Source organism: Charadrius vociferus, unplaced genomic scaffold (genome assembly GCF_000708025.1).
Source record: "Charadrius vociferus isolate BGI_N301 unplaced genomic scaffold, ASM70802v2 scaffold212, whole genome shotgun sequence".
Taxonomy (NCBI): domain Eukaryota; kingdom Metazoa; phylum Chordata; class Aves; order Charadriiformes; family Charadriidae; genus Charadrius; species Charadrius vociferus.
Window position 1 is genome coordinate 2,270,812 of NW_009647223.1, and position 21,253 is coordinate 2,292,064.

Sequence of the window (21,253 nt, forward strand, 5' to 3'; positions counted from 1 at the left end):
AACACTTTCTGGGAAAGCATCGATAGGGATTATTTGACCACAAAACATTATAATTTCAAACTGTTTCACTTGTCATTGAAGATGTCAAAAGTACCTAAAGTGTGCAACACTAGGATTTAAATCAAAACACCAGCACTATACTCATGAAATACAAACATTACTAACAAGTTAGAGCAGCTACCAAATCAGGAATCAAAGCAAAGAACTACCGTCTATTTAATATTTTTAAACTGCCATTTAACAAGATCATGACGTTCCCTAAAGCAGCATGTGAAATATTTTCTATGTACAGGAAGGAGAAATTTGCTCTAACAGTGAATGAAGCTAATTTGCAGATTCTCTTGATACATCATTGTCATTACCAGTGAGGGGGAAAAAACACTGATATTTCTGCGAAGAGCAATGCACTTTACCTTACAATAAAGCAAAGCTTCTTAGTCTCCTACATATCTAATATGTTAACCACGTATCTGAAGTCAACATTACAGATGGAATTGGGTTTTCATTATGAAATTCAGAGATTTATTATGAATATTTTAAGAAGTGTAAAACTAGCTGTCAGTATTTCCTTAACAATTTTTCAAGAGGGGAGTTTTAAGCTTCAGTCTCAAAAGATTGCTTCTACCCTGAAACTTGACAAAGAACAAGACCAACTCAGGGCAGAATGTCCTAAATCTCACTGCAGTGTAAACTGAGGGCATTTTGTACAAAGTGTTCTGCACCACATGTGAGCCTAAAGCCTGTGCCATAGTAAAATGGGGTCAAGGAGCAGAAGGTATGTGAAACAGTCAACCTCTGTACTTCCTAGCTACAAAAATTAAGAATAAATTGCTGATCATTCTAAAACATTCCTGAAGGATGGCCAGGAAGAACAGCAGCACTGTTTCTGATTCTCTTCTAGCCTAAATCTCCACTGGTTACTGAGCAAGAGCTCTTTTGTGAGACCTTTAGAGGCATCCTCACTGAAAGAAAACTGTGGTTTTGCAAGAGGTATAAAGGACAGTATCTATACTTTCAGGGGGTTCCAATCAGCCGAAATATATGTATTTTAAAATCCTTACATTTTGTACCATCTACTGACCGTGTTCCTAAGTCTTAATCTGTGGAGTCCTAACTGGTGGTTCATCATCTCCCCAATCTTCACAGTAGTTCTTTGCTAAAATGCACTCCTGATACACTAATACTATTTTACCAAGTAACTGGCTAGATTACAGCAAGCCTCACTCTGGAGCTAGTCTAATGCTAAAAACCTACAAGCTACAGACACTAAACCCCATCGTTTCCTTTAGACATGTCAGCAGGCTCCTTGGCTGAATTTCTGGATCAAATAAGCCATAGTCTCAGCTAGGAGGCTATAAACAAAGCCAACACAAATACTCTTTTCTAGACTGCGATGGACCCATCATATTCACTGCCCATGCAGTAATGATGTTTGACAAGCTTGTCATTTATTAAGCCATTGCCAAGAGCTAGGTGATAAAGTGCTCTCCTGCTCTCAACCAGATGCATGCCACAAGCATCAGGGGGTTGTTTCGCAATACGGTAAACTGACCTTCTCAGTGGGTGCTGCCAAAAGGGATGGCCCCAATTCCTGCACTGCCTTGACCACGTCTTCTTTCTTTCTCACTAGCATTGCAGTAGAACTTGTCTGACTGCAAAAAGCCAAGGCAATATAAAAGTGTTTACTTTGGGGCTTTCTTGTTGGTGGCTTTTTTTGCTCGCTCGTTGCCATTTTTCCCTTTAGCAGAGTTAGTTGTCTGCCAGATTCACATATAGAACCAGCCATCCCCTAGGGTCGGACACGAGCTAGTACCAGCACTAGCACAAGGAAAACAACTGGATAGCTTTGTAAGCAGAAGGCAGTTAGTAGATCAGTTTAGCTGTTTTGTGAAACTATACCCTTACAGGAGTTACACGGCTAAGCAGAATATTTTTCTGCCATCAGTGCAACTGATCCTGTCCCAAAGGAAGTAATTTCAGGCAAGGCTTCTTGTCTAATATGCTATAAAAGCAGTTCCTAATCTGTCACTTACAACACCATAGTATGGGGGCAGGGCAGGGGGAGATCACTTCTAATGATTTATTTTCCCAAATGGAGAGTTAAAACAGTTAAACCTACGCCTTTCAAAAATATTTCTGCTTTGACATATTCCAATTGGTTTTAGAGATAATTTGGTGGGTGAAGCAAATGATTTTTTTTTCTTTATGGGGCAGAATACATTATAGGTTCACTGATGTGAAGCTGAACTAAAATAATTATGCCCTTTGAAAATTTAACCAGATATAAATCAAGTCAAGTATTGGCATATGGATTTGGTGCCCAACTAAGAATTACATTTTAAAATTGCATCCATTTACCTTAAAATGGAAGTAAAGAATAGTTCGGCTGTTGTTTTCCCTGCAGAGGATGGTCAGCTCTTTCCAGGCTCTCTGATGCTTGCAAACCATTCACCTACCATGACCTCAAGCTCCCACTCTGATAAAAAGTGACCACCATTTTTTATAGTGGCTACCTTTCATTAGCACATGTTCCTTCGAAACCATAGGCTGTCTGGCCACATCTCTACCACATTTGTCCTTTCAACACAGCCTTCAGAACCTCTTTTCAAGAATAAGCACAGCAAGCATCCTGTAAGAGGAACTTTCTGCACAAAACAGATTTCCCTTTTTACTACCCTTGTGAAAAGACTCTCTGAACTTGTCAAATCCACAGCTATTCTCCACACTGAACATTAACATACTAAATATCACTAGAAAAATCACTTCCTGCTGCTATTTTACACAAAGAGTTACTTAAAACCTCAAGTCAAAAGGCTGTGGCAGGGACTTTAAATCCCCATGGAGTAGGGATTATTTACATGTTAGATTGAGGTTTCAGGAAGTGCTAGGGGTTTACCTTTTTTTCATCCAAGCTGACACATCCTAAAGGCCAAGGCAACTTTTCAAGCATTTCCTTACACTTACAGAGATATGGCAAAGATTCTGCAAGAAATGTTTAATCCTGAAGTATTTGTAATTTGATTGAAAGTGGACATTGGAACACAGTACTAAGCTGCAGAATTATTATTTTTTTTTTTAGAACAAAGAAAGTAACTGAATCAGGAGTGCTGTTTGCAACCACAAGGTGCCCTTTTCTTCAAGTGAAAGGCTAAGTTTTTGAAGATTAATAGCAGAGGTCAGTCACTATTAGTAAAATAACTCAAAGTGGCCAATAAACACACATGGCACAGCAAAGAACAAGAACAGAAAACAGCTAAATCAAGAAACAAAAATATCAACATTTTAAAGTAGCTACAAACATAGATACAGAATGATAGAATCCTGTCTCTTTGCCACTCTCAAAGATATATAATCAAGTCATCAAAAAAAGTAATTATTTTATAATTATGCCATAAAGGCATTTGACTGCAAATTTACCAATCAGAAATAATTCTACTGAAAGAAAACCAGACTCCCACTAATTAAACAGCTAGCAAGAACTGCATTGTAGGGTGCTTGTATTCTGATCTCCAAAGTGCAGATCCTTACTAAAATGATAGCTACTAAATGCAGCAGTGGTTCAGGCAACCTTTTCTAGCACATATAAATACAATTAACAGCATCAATCAGAACACTAGAAAAAAGTGTGTGTCTGTGTGCACACTATTCAACAGCTAAACACATAATTACATGCTTACAGTTCAGAACATGCGTTTACTTTCACTCATTTTACAAAGGTACAAAGAGGACTATGCTTTATGGACCCAAGACTCATCATAGAAGTTGGGGCAGTTCATGTAATCTTTATTACGTAAAACCAGGTAACAAAACCACTACACTTTCAGACTTAAAAAAAAATATGTTATCATCACTGCATATGAAGCTGCCTGCATAAACAGCATTGAATATTTAGAACAGGAAAGAAAAGATCTTGGTTTAAAGTTAGGCCAAAGTATACTAAAAAGGCTTACCATGCAAGCTTCTCTGGCTTGATGAACTGATGGGTCTTTTTCTAGGACTGCCTTATAATCTTCCAGAGCTTCATCTAGTTTTTCTGTTTTTTCATATAGCTCTGCTCTCCTCAGCAAAGCTCTAATATAGTTAGGATCTAATTCCACCGCTAGAAAACAAAACCAAAGCACAGCATTTTACTTGAAACATTTCTACGCTGCTCAAATGAATTCTTAAATGTATATAGGTAAATAGTTATCTTTATAATGTAGCTTAGAATCAAGCAGAGTCACAGCTTAAAAGCTAAGTCATAATTCAGAAAGGCATACATCTGCCTGTGAAGGTCTAAAGCAAATGATCATATTTCATTTAATGTCTACAATCCATCACTGATAGAAGTGACTTATAATGCACAAACGTTTAATTTTGCAATACTATATAAGCAGAGATTTTAAGTGACGCTTCAGAAATTTTAAGGACCTGTAAGATATTTTTCAGCTTCTGTATATTTAATAAGCGTATATTATTAGATTACAGCTAAAGTTAAAATACACCTAAAGATACACAGAGCGGGGAAAATAAGCATTTCCCTGCTTATGTCAGTTCATGTTGAGACAAATTCCAGAACTACTGGTGTTTTTCTGAATTTAATATCAAACAGTTGAAATTGGGTTGGGAATCCACAAACAGTTGTATTAGCTCTACACGTTAGCAGAGGGGCATACTGACTGAATTTAAGCTTTTCCTCTCCTTCTTCCCTTGGCAGCCATGACCGTGTTTACCAATGCAGTTAAGACTGAATGCTAAACTTAAAAGTAACCTGCAAACGGTAATTTCTCAAGAATTCCTTCATCCATTTTTCATCATTGAAAGAGGGAGTATGAAAGATGGCCCATTTTATAATTACTAATCCATTAAAACAATTCTCAGGACAATTAAATCTAGGATTATCTAGCTAAATATTCTAGTTTATTTCTTCTGGAAGGACAAAGACAATGCTACAGTCAGCAAGTTGCAGGTTAGTGTGAATTGCTCCGCTGTGCTCCAAGTGTTGCATTGCAGTTTGTAAGCCAAGTCCCCGGGGAGTGTCACGCGATGGTAGGTTTGTCTCACTGCTGCAAAGCAGACCGATTGCCTTTCGGCCACTACAAAATTAGCAGAAGTGTTTTTCGAAATGTACCACCACCAAAACACAGCAAACCCCCAAAGTGACAAAGGCCAGCTAGAATGTGTTACCTTCAAGAATACTTTTAGCATGTACAAGTTCATATTTACTGTACAAGCAGTACTGGCTCGCAGCCATTGGATTAGTTTTCTGACTGGTAATTTGGACATTTTTCCCCAGCTGTCATGGGGAGTTTAACAAATATGCGAGCATGGGTGAGTGGGTGGAAGCAATAAAGCAGTGCACAGCTGAAATGATTTCACCAGAAGTTGCAGAGAGAAAACTATGCAGGACAGGAATGGGAGAGCATATAAGCCCTTGTGACAAAGCAAAAGCCTTGTTTAAATGGGACTTGATAATGCTTTTAATTCTAAGGCCTCACGGTTCTTTGGAATCTGGGATTAAACCAAGACTTGGGGGGGGAATGGCAGGTGGAAGCGGGTTTAAAATAGTAGATGTAAAGAAACAGCTCCCATAATAAAAAGACTTTCTTATTAAAAACAAGTACAAACAGCAGCCTTATTGGCACAAGAAAATATAAAGTAAATTATTACAGGGAAAGTTTGATAGATATTTTACAAAATAAATAGTATAAATAATATAAATAATTCCAGATTCATGTGTCTTCCACCACAGCTTTTCTATAAATTCTTTAAGGACCCTTATGCCCAAAATTACAGCTCTGCAGTAAGGCACTAACTGGCATAATTGTATGTGAAAGATCTGGCACAGAGCAGCACACTGAAAAAAAAGTCATACCTTTGCTGCAGTCACTTAGGGCAGCTTCTGTCTTGTCCTAGAACACAAAACAGTTTTATTATACTTAATCATATTTCTTGGGAAACAGATTATTTGCAATGGCAAGCAAATGGTTTGTCTGGCATTCCAAGGAATCGGGATGTTCACGTAATCAAGGCTTTTCATACCATTGCTTCTGCTGTAAAGCTCTTTACCAGTGATTAGCTTCCTCTCTGTGAAGGCTGCCAGTGTTCAAATTGCATGGCTGCCCCGCTAATCGGTCTGCCCTGAGCAGCCGGCAGCAAGCTACGCTCAAAAGGCTGAGACACATCTGCAGGCCTTGGCTTAGCCGACCTACGGCTTCTCTACCTTTGTCAATTAATTAAGGGGTTGGAATAGACAGTTCCCAAGACTCCGAGATAAATTCTTGTCTGTACTAAGACATTTGGAAAGCAGACACTGCCCTTAGCACTAATACAGCTTCCTCTACAAGGAACAACGTGTGAGACTTCCAGAAGTGGTAGAGACAAGATTTTAGTGCACCCAGACAACCATGGTGAGAAGATGAGAGCCAGGCAATCTGTTTATAATGAAACAAGAAAAAAAACCCAACCAAACAAACCCAAAAGAGCTGAGACAGAGATCCTATTTTCATCCACACTAAAAGTGCTTTAAAAAAAATATTTAAAAAAAAATAAATCAGGCTGTTCCGTGCTTGTATTGTTGATCTACGTAGCTGTAATCTTTCTACACCCAAGGAACTATTTTCTCCTCCACAAAACAGAATCTGTCTCACAGATTCTTGCCTCATAAGCTTTTATTGTAGTGCAAAGCAAATGGGTGCAGCAGGTATGGAAGAACAAACTTGATGGGGAAGTTATTAACAATATGAATCTATTTTCAGAGTAATGTATTGGTCTGTCAAGTTCCACTGATCTATGCCAGTGAAATACACTAGTTTGTGCACAGTTCTTTTATCATCTTGGGCTCATTTGGGGACTAGTGGATTAGTTTCCTAGTGATACGAGTAGTTAACATCAGGATTATGAGGAGGTTTTCCAGTTTACAGCTTTCATATTTGATAGGCTCCATCATCTGTTATTACAGATTTGATTCCATTTTTTCTTGTCTGCTCAAACAATTCAGTATCCCAACAGCAAGTTAGATAATTCTGGCTGAACAAGAATAGCCTACACTGAGTAAGAATTTATTTATTTATGCCTAAATATGGCTGCAAGATACATTTCTAAACAGAGCTGCATCTCTCTCAATACTGGAGGAAAAGCGTAAGAAAGTTCCCTTTGCAGGAGGGTAAGCTGAGGATAGGAGTTACTGTGCTATTCTTCTGTAATAATTTAATCTTAAAAACAAAGGCAAAAATAGGGAGTCGTTTCTCCTGAATTCTTAGCATCTCCTCTTTCTAAAGAAGTGAAAGCTTCTGTTTAGACAGATTGTGTTCTACGCCTTCCATGCTACCTAAGTGCATTGCTATTTCTGGTACCATCTGGGCACCTGTCCCTGGTCAAGGAATAGAAAACCTATGAAGAAAGCTGCAGCCATTCTATCCAGACCATGCCCTACTATATACGTCTGTCCTACTATACCACAACTGTGAAGGAAGCAGATTAACTAAATTAATAAAGCCATAGTTAGGAAGTTCTGCTTACACCTCAAAGCATTTGAGCCAATTAAATGAAGACAAGTATCTGACAATCCAGGCTTTCAAAAACCCACTTACTAGCTACAATTCTAAACAATCTAATACATGGTCTTCATAAACTAAACATGCTTAAAGACATCTGTTCCGCATGAACTTTGAATTTCATTAAAACAGAGAGAATGAAAGAAAAATCAGTGTTTTAAACATAATGCAGCAGAGCAACTTTGAACAGCTGTTCCAATTGCAATTTTCAGGGTGGTATTCATCTTCAGCAAAACCAAGCGTGCCAGCATTTCTACTGGGAGCATGAGAGACTGAGCAAGCAGCAAAACCTGCAAACAGCTTTATTCTTTTGCCCTCCTTTATGCACCCCTAATGACTTCGTTATTGTGTTTGTCATATAATCAATACATGGTGTTTCATAAAAAGAATATTCACCTGTTTCATTTTTGCGGCAGCTCTGTTTGAGAACAAAACAGCCCTATCTTTCTGGAAGCAGGCTGGACAAATCTGCAGAGCCTTCGTGTAAGAGTCTTCTGCCTCTCCATAGTCTGCAAATGCCATAGGAAAAATAAACCAGAACAGACCATTTATTTCAAATGCCAGTACAGTCAGTGAACCACACGGCTAAGATTTCTTTGGAAACATTTCTCAATATATGATGCAATATTAAACTGGAATCAGGAGCTGCTTTCAAAGTGCATTACTAAGTAGTACATAGATCAATGACAATTCATTATTTCAGAATCAACACCCTTGTAAAAGCAGAAATATAGTCCTGAGCTTAATGTAACAAGTACAGCATGATGTGCATATAATTCTTATCCCTGAAATTGTTTCATTCTATTTGAGTACCAGCCTTAGAGGTAGAATCTCATTAGATTAAGTGTATCCTTGATCTGAAAGGAAGCACGTGCTGAAGCATGTCACTGCACCGATACCTGTTCAAAGTAGCTACGAAGATATTTTATTTGTCCCATCATCTTCAGTAACTGACTTAAAGGTCACTCATCACGAATCCATTATCACCTGAAGGTCATCTGTCATCCATCTGGTGTAAAGCAGGGACCAGTGGTAAACCACATGGGATTATCAAGTTATTCGTTTTCTAATAAAGGCACAGTCAAGAGTGAAAATGCCCTATCCTGACTCTGAACAATGCCCTGCCAGCTGACAAGCGCATTGTCCTCAAAACAGAGCAATGCTTTCTGTGCATATTAGCTGGTGACCATCCAGGTGCTTAGAAGTTTGTGTATTTCTCATCAGTAAGCACTTTGGCAGGCACAGGCACACTGAAAATATTTGCCAAAGAATTTGTCAAGAAGAGACTATGGATGAGACTTCACAAGATGATTCAGCCAACGTTACAGGCTTGCTGCTTTCATGGTCCAAGCAGTTTCCTTCTGCCTGCTCTGACGCTTGCCTGAATTGGTAAGTCATTCCCCAGGAATCTTGCTCTCTTAGCACACAATAAGAGACCCCCAACACAAAGGTCACTGTCTGGTTATCAGGGACTTCTGGGAAAGGGAAGTTACTTGTTTGTGTCCCTGCTGACTGAGTAAAGTATGAATCTGCATTTCCTGTCTTCTTTGTGAATCCTCTAGCCACCAGAACATTAAATGAAAGGTAGATGTCAAAATCGCTTCCCCCATCATGCTTTTTAATTAAAAGCATTGGCACAGTTATTTATTACTGACCTCAACCCTGTTGTTATGTATTAGGTATGTTCAGAACATGTCCAGTTCTGGCATAAACTAGAAATTTACATACCTCTAGATTATTTTTTTAAAATGTGTGTATGCATGTACATCTATATATATACACAGACGTGTGTAGATCTCCATATACACATATACATGTATGCATATATGTATGCAGATGTACATGTAGGTACATATAGATGTACATATGTGTGTACATGTATATACAGATGTCTGTATATATATATGTACACACACATACATAAATAAAACTTGTAACAGACAGAGTCAGTGGATAAAAAGAAACATGCAACTTTTTTCATACAAAGGTACGACAGAGCTACTGAGCCACCGAGTCCTGCATTAGCAAAACTCAGATCCTAGTGGAAGCCTTTTCTGATTAGTAAAAGCAAGCCTGGCACTTGGAAGGCAGTCAATTCTGTATCATGTTCTTGGATTTAAACACTTAGCTTTCATGAGAATCCTGCTTTAGTAATCCAAGTCTTTGTGATTTCAACTTAACTCTTAAAGGAGGTCTGGTATCTCTTTCTGTTCTCTAGAGCTGGATGCAAAATGATATATGTGATAAGTTTGAATAATGATAGGTGTGACATCTTCCTATCAGTTTTCTGCAACATCACCATGATGGCTAAGTATTAATTAAAATCCTCTAACATCCATATGGTGTTAAAAGATTATCAACCCACCTCCTTTCTTGAACTGCTCATTTCCTTTCTCCTTCAGCATTGTGCTATCCTTTCTTCTTTTCTACAAAAGAAAAGACATTGTCTCAAAGTATTTAATTGAAATGAACAAGTAGGTCAGCTGCAGTTCCAAATAAAGTATGAATGGAAATCAAAATAAAATATAACCTGAAGAATTTTAACTAGTACCACGATTGCTTGCTTGTAGTCATCGTGATGTGATTTACTTTATATATCCATGAAACACACAGTATAACAAGGCAATTAAAAAGCTCCAGTTCGTGGACAACAGTATTCAGAAAGAGCATTCATAGTGAATTACATGGTTTAAACTCATACATTAGCTTTTTAGCTGGCTGTTTGCTTCTCCTTTCCAACTCAATTTAATTCAATCAGTGCAGGTCAACTATGTAGAATATATTTTAGATGTAAAGTCTCAAAAATTTTGATTGAAATAATTCCACCTCAGAAATTCATAGTTGTTTTCAGAGATGTACAAAGCATGTTGAGCTGACTGCATCAGAAACAGGTCCATGGATGTTACTGCCCTGAAAGATTTCTTATGCAGAGAGTGCCTAAACCATCAGACCCAGAGACAGGAAGATTGTTCTGTTATACAGTGAAAATTGCACATGCTGAGCAGAGTTGTGTTTTCAACCATGAATATCTTAACAGTACTCTTGGCACAAGTGAAGTTGACATGAATGCTCTTAGCCTTTGACACAGAAAACACAGGATGTCATCAAGCCATCCCTTCAACCTATTTACAATGGAAGTCTTTTACATGCAGACATACCTCACACAAGTAAAACCAAAGCAGTGTAAGTAAGACAGTAACATCAAGAAGCAATGCTCATGTTCATGCATCATTTCTGTGGCAGAAAAATGATCACTTGAACTGCTGATTTTGCCCCCAACACACACAAATCACTGAAATCAAGGTGTCTATAAATTACAGATCATCGAGCAATTAAAAAGCCAACACTAGGAAAAGGAGCAGTTTCCTTTCCTGCAGATTGTGTAAATCAAGGATTAATGCAATTATCAATATCGCACAGAACATCTCCTTGGAAACAGCTAAATATAGTACTCTTTGTGGAGCGCTGCACCATCTCACAGCTATGCCAAGTAGCTGACAAACAATACAAAATCAGAGGTTCTCTCCTCTTGCTTTTATTGGTTTTGGAAAGTAATTCACCCGACCACTGTCACCGTCTTGGTAATAACAGATCACAATGCTCTGAAAAATACGCTCAGGGGAATGGCATTCAGTTGTGAGAGACACAAAATTACACAGTAAAATATCATCTGACCCTTTCAATACATGCCTAGATCACTAAATTTTTCCTACCGCCTATTAAATACGTTTTCTAATACTCATTGCTCCTCACATTTAAAAACAAAAACAAAACCCAACAAAACATAGGTCAGGCAAAACATGCAGCACTATTTAGAAACTAACTTTCCTCCAGGGTGGACTGACAAAGCCACACAAGTCCTTCAGCAATGTCCCTTGCACCAATGTACACAAGCCAGCTGGTGTTTTCTAAATAATGAGTATACAAACAAATTTGAGCACCTAGGGCACAAGCCACATTAAAAGTATAAATTCTTCGTATAAATGCAGGATTCTGCTGTTCACCACAGGGAGTACATAACTGTATTTGAAAGCTGTACCCAAACTTTCAAAGTGGCAGGCAGAACAGGTCCAGCACAGTCACTGCCACATGCACAGTTGGCCCTCCATGGAAAGAATATTTTAAAACACTGAACAGCTGTAGAATGAAAGCACAACAAAAGCAATTTTCATACCAGTGAACAAAGCAGCCAGATTTCAGCACAGAACAGGTTTGGAGATGATGATCCTACTGGAAAACATGAAAGATCTACATAGATAACCCTCATTCAAGATAAGAAATCCTTGAAACACTAGCCCTACTGACTCGCTGCTCATGACCTATTTAGAACTGGCCTTTAATTGCCATTAACTGATTCACTGTTGCATAAGGTAGAGTTACAACTCTACAAGAATGAAAGAATTTTTTTCATATAAAATGAGAACTACAGCATGGTCATAGTACTCCCGATAAAGAAACCCTAAAAATCAAGGAATACTGGATGAAAAGCTCTACCTGCATTATCATTATTGTCTTTATTAAAATTATTACAAAATATTACATTTACTCCAGTTAAATATTAAATACTAATATAAAGTGATTTGAAGCAAGAAGGCTTCAGGAGACTAAATTTTATATTTTTTAAAAAAAATTAAAAGGAACAAAAAAAAAATCCTTCTCAGGTAGCCAAGAGGACTGTGACCTCAAGTCTCAACAGCACAGAAGAAAGACCAAGGTGGCTGTATGGCCATGTTTGCTGGGGAAACACAGGCAGATTAAAGTTCTGAGCAACTGAAAGGTTTAAGGACTGTCATGCTGGGAAGCTGATGATTCATTCAACTCTTCTCCTCAAAAAGCCTGTTCCTTGGTATGTCCTCTTGCCTGTGAATCACACTGCACAAACTTGAAGGATAGAGAACCATTAGTCAGAAACTGTTACAGACATACAAATGCCAGTGACAGTCTTGTGGTCACTTCTGACTATTTGACCCGAAAAAGGTGTCATCTAAGCATGTTTCAGACGCCAGCAGCACTGTTAAGAACACCGAATATGGTTTTGCAGCTTACTCAGCCCCCTGGAAAGCAGCAATGCAAGTAAAGCAGTCCTGGTTCAAAACCAGTATTTCTGTTATCGCTCGGCCAACATTTTCAAGCTATCCCTGTGTTACGGGTTTCAGGCTGTCCCTGAAGTTCCAAAATGTACAAGTTTTCACAGTATTTTTCAGAAAGGTAAAGTCCATAGGGTACCTCATGCATTATTCTGGATTTGCATTTGAACTATGACCCATAAAGCAGTACATAATAGCAGACAAACCCTAACAACAAATTCCTCTGGCTTTTCCACAAAATGTAAAGGCATACGTATTAGCATATCACATCCTAAACGCACTGCCTCCTAAAGGACATTATGTATTTGTGAAATAAATACATCATTTATTCCTCCATACATACATTTCTTTAACAGAAAATCCTAACACAAAAGCAGTGGAAAGACAACTATTTTGGGTGAATTTACATTTAAGCTGAAAAGACTGCTCCAATGGATGCTGTTAGAATCTGTCTTCTATTCAAATTCAGGGTAAAAAACCCAACCAAACAAAAACCAAAGCACTGTTAGAAGATATAACCTCTTCACTCAGAATGCTGCATTTCCAGCTTCGGTGGACAATTGCAAATTGGCTGGTCATCAGTTTACTGTGATCATATCAGCCCAGAGTGAAAAAATTGCAAGTGACTTGTCCTTGGGACAAATTTTGCACAATGTCATTTCAGTGTCCCCACCCACTCATTTTTCAGAAAAAGATTTAAGTAGCTGCAGGGCAGGCTACCCTTTCCTCAGCGAGGGAAGTAGGTCAGACTGAACTCCTCCAGTGCTCTGCCTAAGGAAAAGACATCTTGACCCAGTATGTTCCCTGAGGCTGCTCGTATATACGATACTGAGGTCATGCACAACTTCCCCAACTTACACTCCATTATGATTTTCTGGTGTTCAAAGTCAGCAAAATCTTAAGGTTTGGGGTTTTTTTACAAATGTTATTAACACAAAGATGACAAATTCCAAATGGTAGGCATTAGTTTTTGATGTACAAAGTAAAAAAGCTATTTTTTAAAGTCTAGAAGAAATAACTACATTTAACTAGTAATATGATTCTTAAAGAATCTGATTAGAAATGTTTACAGATTTGGATCCTGAATAACAATTGTCCACACTTGGAAGAAATTAGGATCTTAATATAAACCTGCCTGGCAAGCAAAAGGTGCTGAAAATTAAGGCATGATCTGAAGTAATGAGAAAAGACAGCTTGGCTTTCTGACAGTAAAGTACAACAACTCAAAAGAAAGGCCATCAAATACAGTACCTGAACCTCAGCTACTCTGCCAAAAAACTCAGGGTTAAAAATCAAAGCATTAAGCATTATTCTACTATTAGAGAGGAAAGCAACCTACACATTTTCACTGTTTGTTTTGGAAGTAACCAATATATTAAAAGTGCTGGAAGCAAAATCTTTAAATATAGCTGGTGAGAGCTGAAGGACAAACACCCTTAGCTTGTAACGCTTCCAACTATGCTTCCTCTGGCTGTTCCTATGCATTTTATTTGATCAATTGATTTAACTTTGCTAGGGAACTGTTCTTGGCTCCAGTTTTGTCAAGAGCAGCAAATGTGTACTCTCTTCTCTGTAAGGCTATTTATACAGTGTGACAATGCACATCTGCATCTCATATACCCTTTTGTAAGGTCACCAAGTAGCAGTCAATTTAAAGTTACTGGGGTTCAAAGGGTGCACAGAAGCAAAGAATTTAAACAGATAAGGTATATATTTTTCAGCTTCAAATACTATTTCCAAGTCACTCATTAGTAGTCATCTGCTTCCCCCTGCAGTTTTGTGAAGCTATTGCTGTATCATGCATTCAAAGATTTGAATTTCAATTTAAGGTTGTAGTCACTTAAAAAAAATCCTTTTTCAAATCTTGCTAGAGTTGTCACTTGAAAACTGTGCCAAATCTGCCCTCTACCCACAAGAGGTAGATTAATAAGTATTGCTAGACTCTGGCAAATCTCTGCTCATTGTAACTCCATGGTAAAGATGCATTAGTCTTTCTACTGTCAAATCACCACCTTTTCCTGAAATTGTAAGCAGCACTTCCAGTGACAACAGGTCATATCCATCCTTGACAGTCAGTTTAAGGTAACATGCCAGACTACCCATGGGTATTCCTGAGTGACACTATATGCTGTTCAGTCATTCCTGTTCCAGAGGCAACAGCCTCAGGCAGAAGTGCAGCTGACCACTTAATCCATCAGCACAAGTCAAAAAGATCTCAGTCTGACAGTATCAGCATCTTCCAGAGAAATGCAAAAATGAATATGAGACTAAAATCAGACAGCAGCGCTGAAAGAAAGATGAAGGTATACTTTTTCACTCTTTCTATTTAATTGCCATCCAGCAAAAGACTTTTTTTAGTTTAAAAACGTAACTCAAAATCACACAGGGAGATTATAACTCGAGATTTTATCCAGGTTCTTCTCACCAGCACTTGGAATTAACTACCCTAGCAGATACAGATACACTTCTCAGATGTACTTCTCCAAGCTTTGATTAACTCAGAAGATGTAACAGAATGTTTTGTTCTATTTTGCAATCCATAAGACAGGGTAGTGTTAGTATAGCAATCCATCTTTTCTTCCAATTTGACCAAAACAAGAGCATGTTTAGTATTAGTGCTGTACTGTATACAGGATTTCAGGTTATTAAAGTAGGTCATTTGAATAAGGGAATCACCTTTTATTATATTTCACAAGATTGCATTGTGACGCCTTCAAAACCCCATTGTCTTGCAAGTTTTATTGCTACACAAAATAAGTTTGAATGCTGATAAGAACGGTTAAAAGATATATTCTGTATTATTTGTCAGTAATGTAAGCAATAAGTTTTACTGCTGTGCAGTCAGTTGCATTGTCTAATGTGTTAATAATCTTTTTTTTTGTCCAACCACATAATTCTTCCTGGAAAGAGTTCTGAGACCATCTCCAAGTGATCAGCACCTGAGGACTGCTCCAAAATATGACTTGCTTCGTTGTAGGCTGTCTTCCATTTTGTTCATTAGCTTTTATTTCTTAAATACAATAGAAAAAACAGCAACTGTGACGGAGTCAAGGTTACTATACTGTACAGACAGATGGAACTAGGAAAACACCAAATACTGAAATGAATGACTGCACCATAGAATCCACCTCAGAAGAAATCCCAGATCAGTTCTTCAGCCCCTGGAAAAGCAAATTCTATATAGAAGCTATAATTTATGGAAGAACAATGGGATCAACCTGAAGCATGGGGTAGAGAAGGTGAGGAGGGGAGCAGTTTAAAGCAAATTTCTTGATTAAGACAACGTTCTCTAACACATCCTAGAACTTCTGGAGAAAACAGAAAAAAAAAGGAAGTTCTACTGTTTAGCCCAGAACTGAAAAAAACTCAGGTATAACACAAAAATACTACTTCTCAAAGACCAGCTTCACTTAATTCTTACAAAGTCACTAACAAGATACTATTCAAGAATCTCCTCTACTAGAGCTGTGTTCCTTGTCTTGCTGACATATTTCCTAGTGTTAAAACAGAAGTTGAGCGTGATTAGACCCAGCTGCAGCTCTAATGCACATGCAACAGCCCAAAGAAGGAAATTGCTTTTGAGGAATTAGTTATTTATTGCAGGGTCTTACAGCAGCTAGAAAGGAGTGTTCTATACCCAAAATAAGAGCTTACTAGGCCAGGTGCTTAAGTCTTTGCCAGACAAGGCCCAAAGAACAAGACAACATCTGTCATGATGAAAGAGCATGAGAGATTCAGAATCTTGCTGCTGGATAAACTCATAATTAATGGGTGTCCCTCCAGAAGAGGACCGGGTCAGACTGAAACAATTACCATGTAACAGCTGTTGGGTGTCTTCTGATTAATTCTGCAGACTAGACCAACGTCAAAGCCATCACTGTCAATGACAACTAACCAGAAAAATCTGCTTGTAATGCATCAAAAGCAATTTACTGCTCAGTGCTTCTGCTGAGGCAGCAATCAGCATGCATTTGAAACAACAACAACATCATCATCTTATAAGAGTTAATTTCATTTCAGGATGCTTAATTCTTAAAAAGCTCTCAGTTGCAAGTCCAGGCAAGTAACCAGGCTCTATGCTACAGCTGTTTTTAAGAATACTTCTTGCAGATTTGTGTCTTAATATCCTTTTAAGGTCTTTTAGCTTCATTGTGCAGAGAAGACTTCTTACAGTATTAGTACTGTTTTCCTGAAAGTAATTCCTGTTCCTTAAAATTAGAAATCGCACTGTATGGGGCTCTCAAAATATAATTGAGAGAAAATACACAACCACTTGCTCCTTCACTGTGATCTCTGCAGCAGCTTCTGCATGGGTGAGAATTTCTACTCAGAGCTGCTACCATGAAAGGTTGCACATAGAATACGCATAAATACACAGAGCAAGCACTAGAATCTGTCTTTGCATCTCCAGAATAGAGACTTTCTTTTCTACAGCCTAGTTATTGGACAACATCGCTCAAAAGAACTAATTTATTAAAGCTGCTAAAACATAACAACGAGCTGAGTTTAAAAAAAAAAAACCCAACAAACCACAAACTATTAAGGTGTAGGTTCCATAAATTGATTTGAGCAGGGCTAACATCCAACTCTCCTTATGACTTGAGTACATAGTTTATGGTTAGTGTTGCAGCCACAGTTCATAGGAAGTTTTTCTTCTCTAGGCGAGTAGTCTAATTGAAGAAAATCCATCTACCCCTGTATGCCATTGCAAGTCTGCCATTTGATGTCTACTTTTACCAGCACTGCGCTTGATCTAAAAATACAGCATTATTTTTTATCTGAATCATTCCCCATAACTGGTTCACTGCACATTCACACAGAGAGGTGTGCTAGCACAATGCAGGAGGCAGCAGGGGGCTGAGAATATGATGAAGGACTGCCTAAGTAGCAAACACAGCACTGCTGCTAAGTGTCTGGTCATAACCTAAGCAGTCAAATAAACAAGTTCTGAATATTTCTGCCTCATTTTCTCCAGCTGCAAAAAAAAAAAAAAAAATCATGTTGCCCTTCTTCTCAAAAATGACCTTTTGAGCAATTGGAAGGAGGTTTAAAATGTTTGAAAAACTGAATAAATGGATGTACAGCAGCTGTTTTCAGGCCATAACTGCAGTATTTTTTCTTAAAAGCTGCATCACTTAACGGAGTCTTTTCATATTCAAAATATATAGAATGCTTCACTTTTAAAAATAAAAATAAAATAAAATTTGTAACCATCATTTCCAAGTACTACGAGAAAAGCTGGAGTGGCAATTCAGGAATGACACACCCCCACAGTTTTCCTGCAACAGAGAATATAAGGTGATGCAGGGTAAGATCACACAAATAGGCCACTTCAATAGTTATAACAACTGCTGTAAGCTTCTAATTCATCTCTAGTTTCTGGGGTTCTCAAACTCTGCTTATAAGAGACATCAACAATATTTTATTAGAGAAAAAAAAAAGCGGTATTTTAAAGACTGCTTATATAATCCACTTGGAAAGCTCTCTATAGAACATAAAGTTCACAATATAAATATTGCCAATCTAATAGTTATGGTGATACCAAGAGATGGAATCCCTACATTTCATTAGGTATAATCACAAACCAAGCTGAAAGGCACAATTGCTCAATACCACTGGAAAAAAACCTACAGAAAGATGAGAACTGCAGCTGTATCAATACTTTCTCTACGGTAATCTTCCCAGCTTTATACAGGTATTATTTTGTATTCCCATAGCACCTTTCAATGGAGATCCACAAAGGTGAATGCAAGTATTCAAACTCACTCATCTTTTGCTCATTTTAAAGAAGGAAAAAATTGATGTGCAAAGTTAAATGATTACCTAACAATACAACAGAAACAACAGCAACACAAAAACTAAGACACCCTATTTCCAGGCCTGCTGCTCTTTCTAGTTTAATTCTATGACATAATTTCCCCCCAGCTTTTAGCATTTTGTTTATGAAACTCTCAAGCTGCCTGCAAGTTATAAGCTGCTGCAGAAACCTTATAGTGACTTATGATGAGACCGTTCCTTGTTGTACAAGCAATAAATAAAAGTACAAAAATGGTCTGTTTAGTCTAAAATAGAAAAGACACAAGGGCAAAGTGATAATGTTTTTTCTGTGTAGCGAGTTAAGTCAAGAAAAGTGATTATTGGCTTCTGTTCAGCACCTGAGAGAATGCATTTGGACAGTGCCCAGTTTTAGTGTACACTCCATACAAAAAAATACCAAAACAGACATCGACTTCTCCGAGGGAATCCAGTGGAGGGCCCCCAAGATGGTCAGGACACTGGAGACCATGACCTAAGCAGACAGCCTAGGAGAACTGAGTTTGTTCAGCCTTAGGAAAAGGTGGCCCAGGGAAGACTTGATTGCTAGAGAATATGGAGATGGACTCTTCCTGCAGGCATGCAGAAAAAGAAGGGCCAGTAGTCACAAGATGCAACAAAGGAAAATCTAATTGAATACGAGGAAAAAAGGTTCCATCATGAGGGGCCCAGAGAGGCTCTGCAGCCTCCAGGCTCTGAGATGTTTGCGTGGCTCTGGGCTGGCTGATCTATTTTATCTAACTTCGAGCAGGGGGTTGGACTAGATGAACCCTCCAGAGGCCCTTTTGGCGCAAAGATAACTTCTTCAGATTCCCCACCCCCATTATTCCTTATTAGAGCTCAAAGTATTACAACCGGCAAGCATTGTTATGCCCATTTTACAGACGTCAAAACTGACAGACACACAGAGAGAGAGATGAAGTGATTTCCACAAAGTGAAGCAGCAGACAAGTGTTACACCTAGTCTCATTCCTACTTCAAGGAGATTATATTCCATATTCCACTTCCCCACTAGTCCCATATTGCTTTTCCACCTCAAGGAACTTCTACATTAATATGACAATCTGTTTTGCGGATGAAAAACTACCTTTTTTGCTTCACTGATGTATTTGGATCAGAAATCCTGCCCTACTAGCAAGGGAACTATTTGAGCCAGGACTTGATTAAATTTCTCTGTATTGGTTTGTAACAAACAATACGGATGTTTGGTTGCCTCTGGCACCTTAGCTCTGCGCATTTCTGCCTGTCATTATCTATTTACAGTAGCTGACGGTAAGACCACGGCATAGTCAAGTTACTGCCAAGCCCCTCCCTCTGTCCAACTTTCTGGGGCAACATATAGCCAGAATTTATTTACTTACACAACACAGACAGGGCTAGCCAACAGTTAAGAAAGCGTGCTTCAGCTTTACCAAGTCAGTTGAATTAGAAGAGATCAGCCTGCCTGTACAAAAGAGTAATAAGCCCCTATAAATTCACTGAAACATGCATAATATTTTAATCACTTAAAAAAATATCATTTAATATACCCCTTCATTTCTTCTTTTTCATCAAATGCCTCATTTCAGTAGTACTTGTACATTACAGTAGTAATTTCTTCTACTGCTCCTGGTGATCTGGGAGTTTCCAGAATAAAAAACTACACAGCTATACAATACACTATCTTCCCCTATGAAGTAATACTTTCTTAAGATGCTGCCTACCTCCTCTCATCAGCTGCCATTCCTTACGCGACTGTCTCCTTCCCTCATCATAATCAGTTATTCAATGTTACCTATGATCCAAACTGTTCAGCTAGCCTTTCAGTAAGGACTCTATTTCCTTTATTAAAAGGAGATCTAATTCATGCCTACAGGACTACCCTGAAACCTGCTCCGAGTTTTGGAAAAGCACCTTGCAGCTAATCAGGTGAAAACAATGAATGCACACAATTAAATAACATGAAACAGGGCATTTTTGTTCTTATAATCTCTCCCAGTCACAGTAACCTTACACACTGGTGAAAGCAGTTGAAAATCTGCAATGGAATGTGATGATTAAGAAGAGTAAGAATATCTAATAAAAAAAAAAACAAACTTGTTACCCAAAAGGAGAAACTAAGAATAGTAGAACTAGACACAAATGAGTTTTAAAAAGTCCATTTTCATGTTGGTCACAGACCATTCAGAAACATGACACTGAAAATATTATCTTTTTATATTCAACATAGGTACTTTGGATTACCTGTTTTTCTTCCTCTGGCATATCTTTTTCTAGTTCTAGTAAGTATTCTTCATCTAGTTCTGTCTGCTTCCTTGAGCTATTCTCATCATTCTGTAAATTCCCTTCATCATCCAGCATAGGTTCTTTTGCCTCAAAGGAGTCATGGCAGTCATGGAAACACTCATCTGTTGTTGTGGGATCTTTGGCTGAAGATGGTGCATATCCACTTTCAATGTTTTGGGGATTCTGTGCATCTTTGGCACCAGTCTCTGAAGACTTCTGATCAGAAAGCTTTAAGTGATCAAGTAATTCTTCAGGTGGACTTGCATCTTTAAACTCTTCCATGTTGGACTCCTTGGAGGGGTTAGGTTTTTAGAAATAAAAAGAAATAACCCTCAATAAGTATAATATAAATGCGTTGTCAGCAAGCAAATCTCTTAAGAACTTAAAAGTACTCTTGACATCACCTGAGGGAAACTACTACCCCTCAGGGGAGGTAAGAACTTAAACATTCTTATTCTATAGCCTATACAGTGACATGGGGCCAGTACACTGTTCCCATAAGTAAGTTAATTCACAAGCTCACATTCCCAGGACCGGCACAGCACTATGCTG

The 21,253-nt window shown here is 38.2% G+C and overlaps 1 protein-coding gene across 1 annotated transcript in view; it reads right to left on the reverse strand.

Annotated features, from left to right (window-relative positions):
* Window positions 1-21,032, reverse strand: part of TTC1 (tetratricopeptide repeat domain 1) — a 31,831-nt gene extending 10,799 nt beyond the window's left edge. The window contains exons 1-5 of the mRNA XM_009879807.1: window positions 20,660-21,032; window positions 9,901-9,961; window positions 7,932-8,044; window positions 5,855-5,891; window positions 3,951-4,099 (exon numbers count right to left, since the gene is read on the reverse strand). Coding sequence (XP_009878109.1) covers window positions 3,951-4,099; window positions 5,855-5,891; window positions 7,932-8,044; window positions 9,901-9,961; window positions 20,660-20,983 — 684 coding nt within the window. The 5' untranslated portion in view covers window positions 20,984-21,032. The remainder of the gene's footprint in view (window positions 1-3,950; window positions 4,100-5,854; window positions 5,892-7,931; window positions 8,045-9,900; window positions 9,962-20,659) is intronic.
* Window positions 21,033-21,253: the final 221 nt, after the last annotated feature.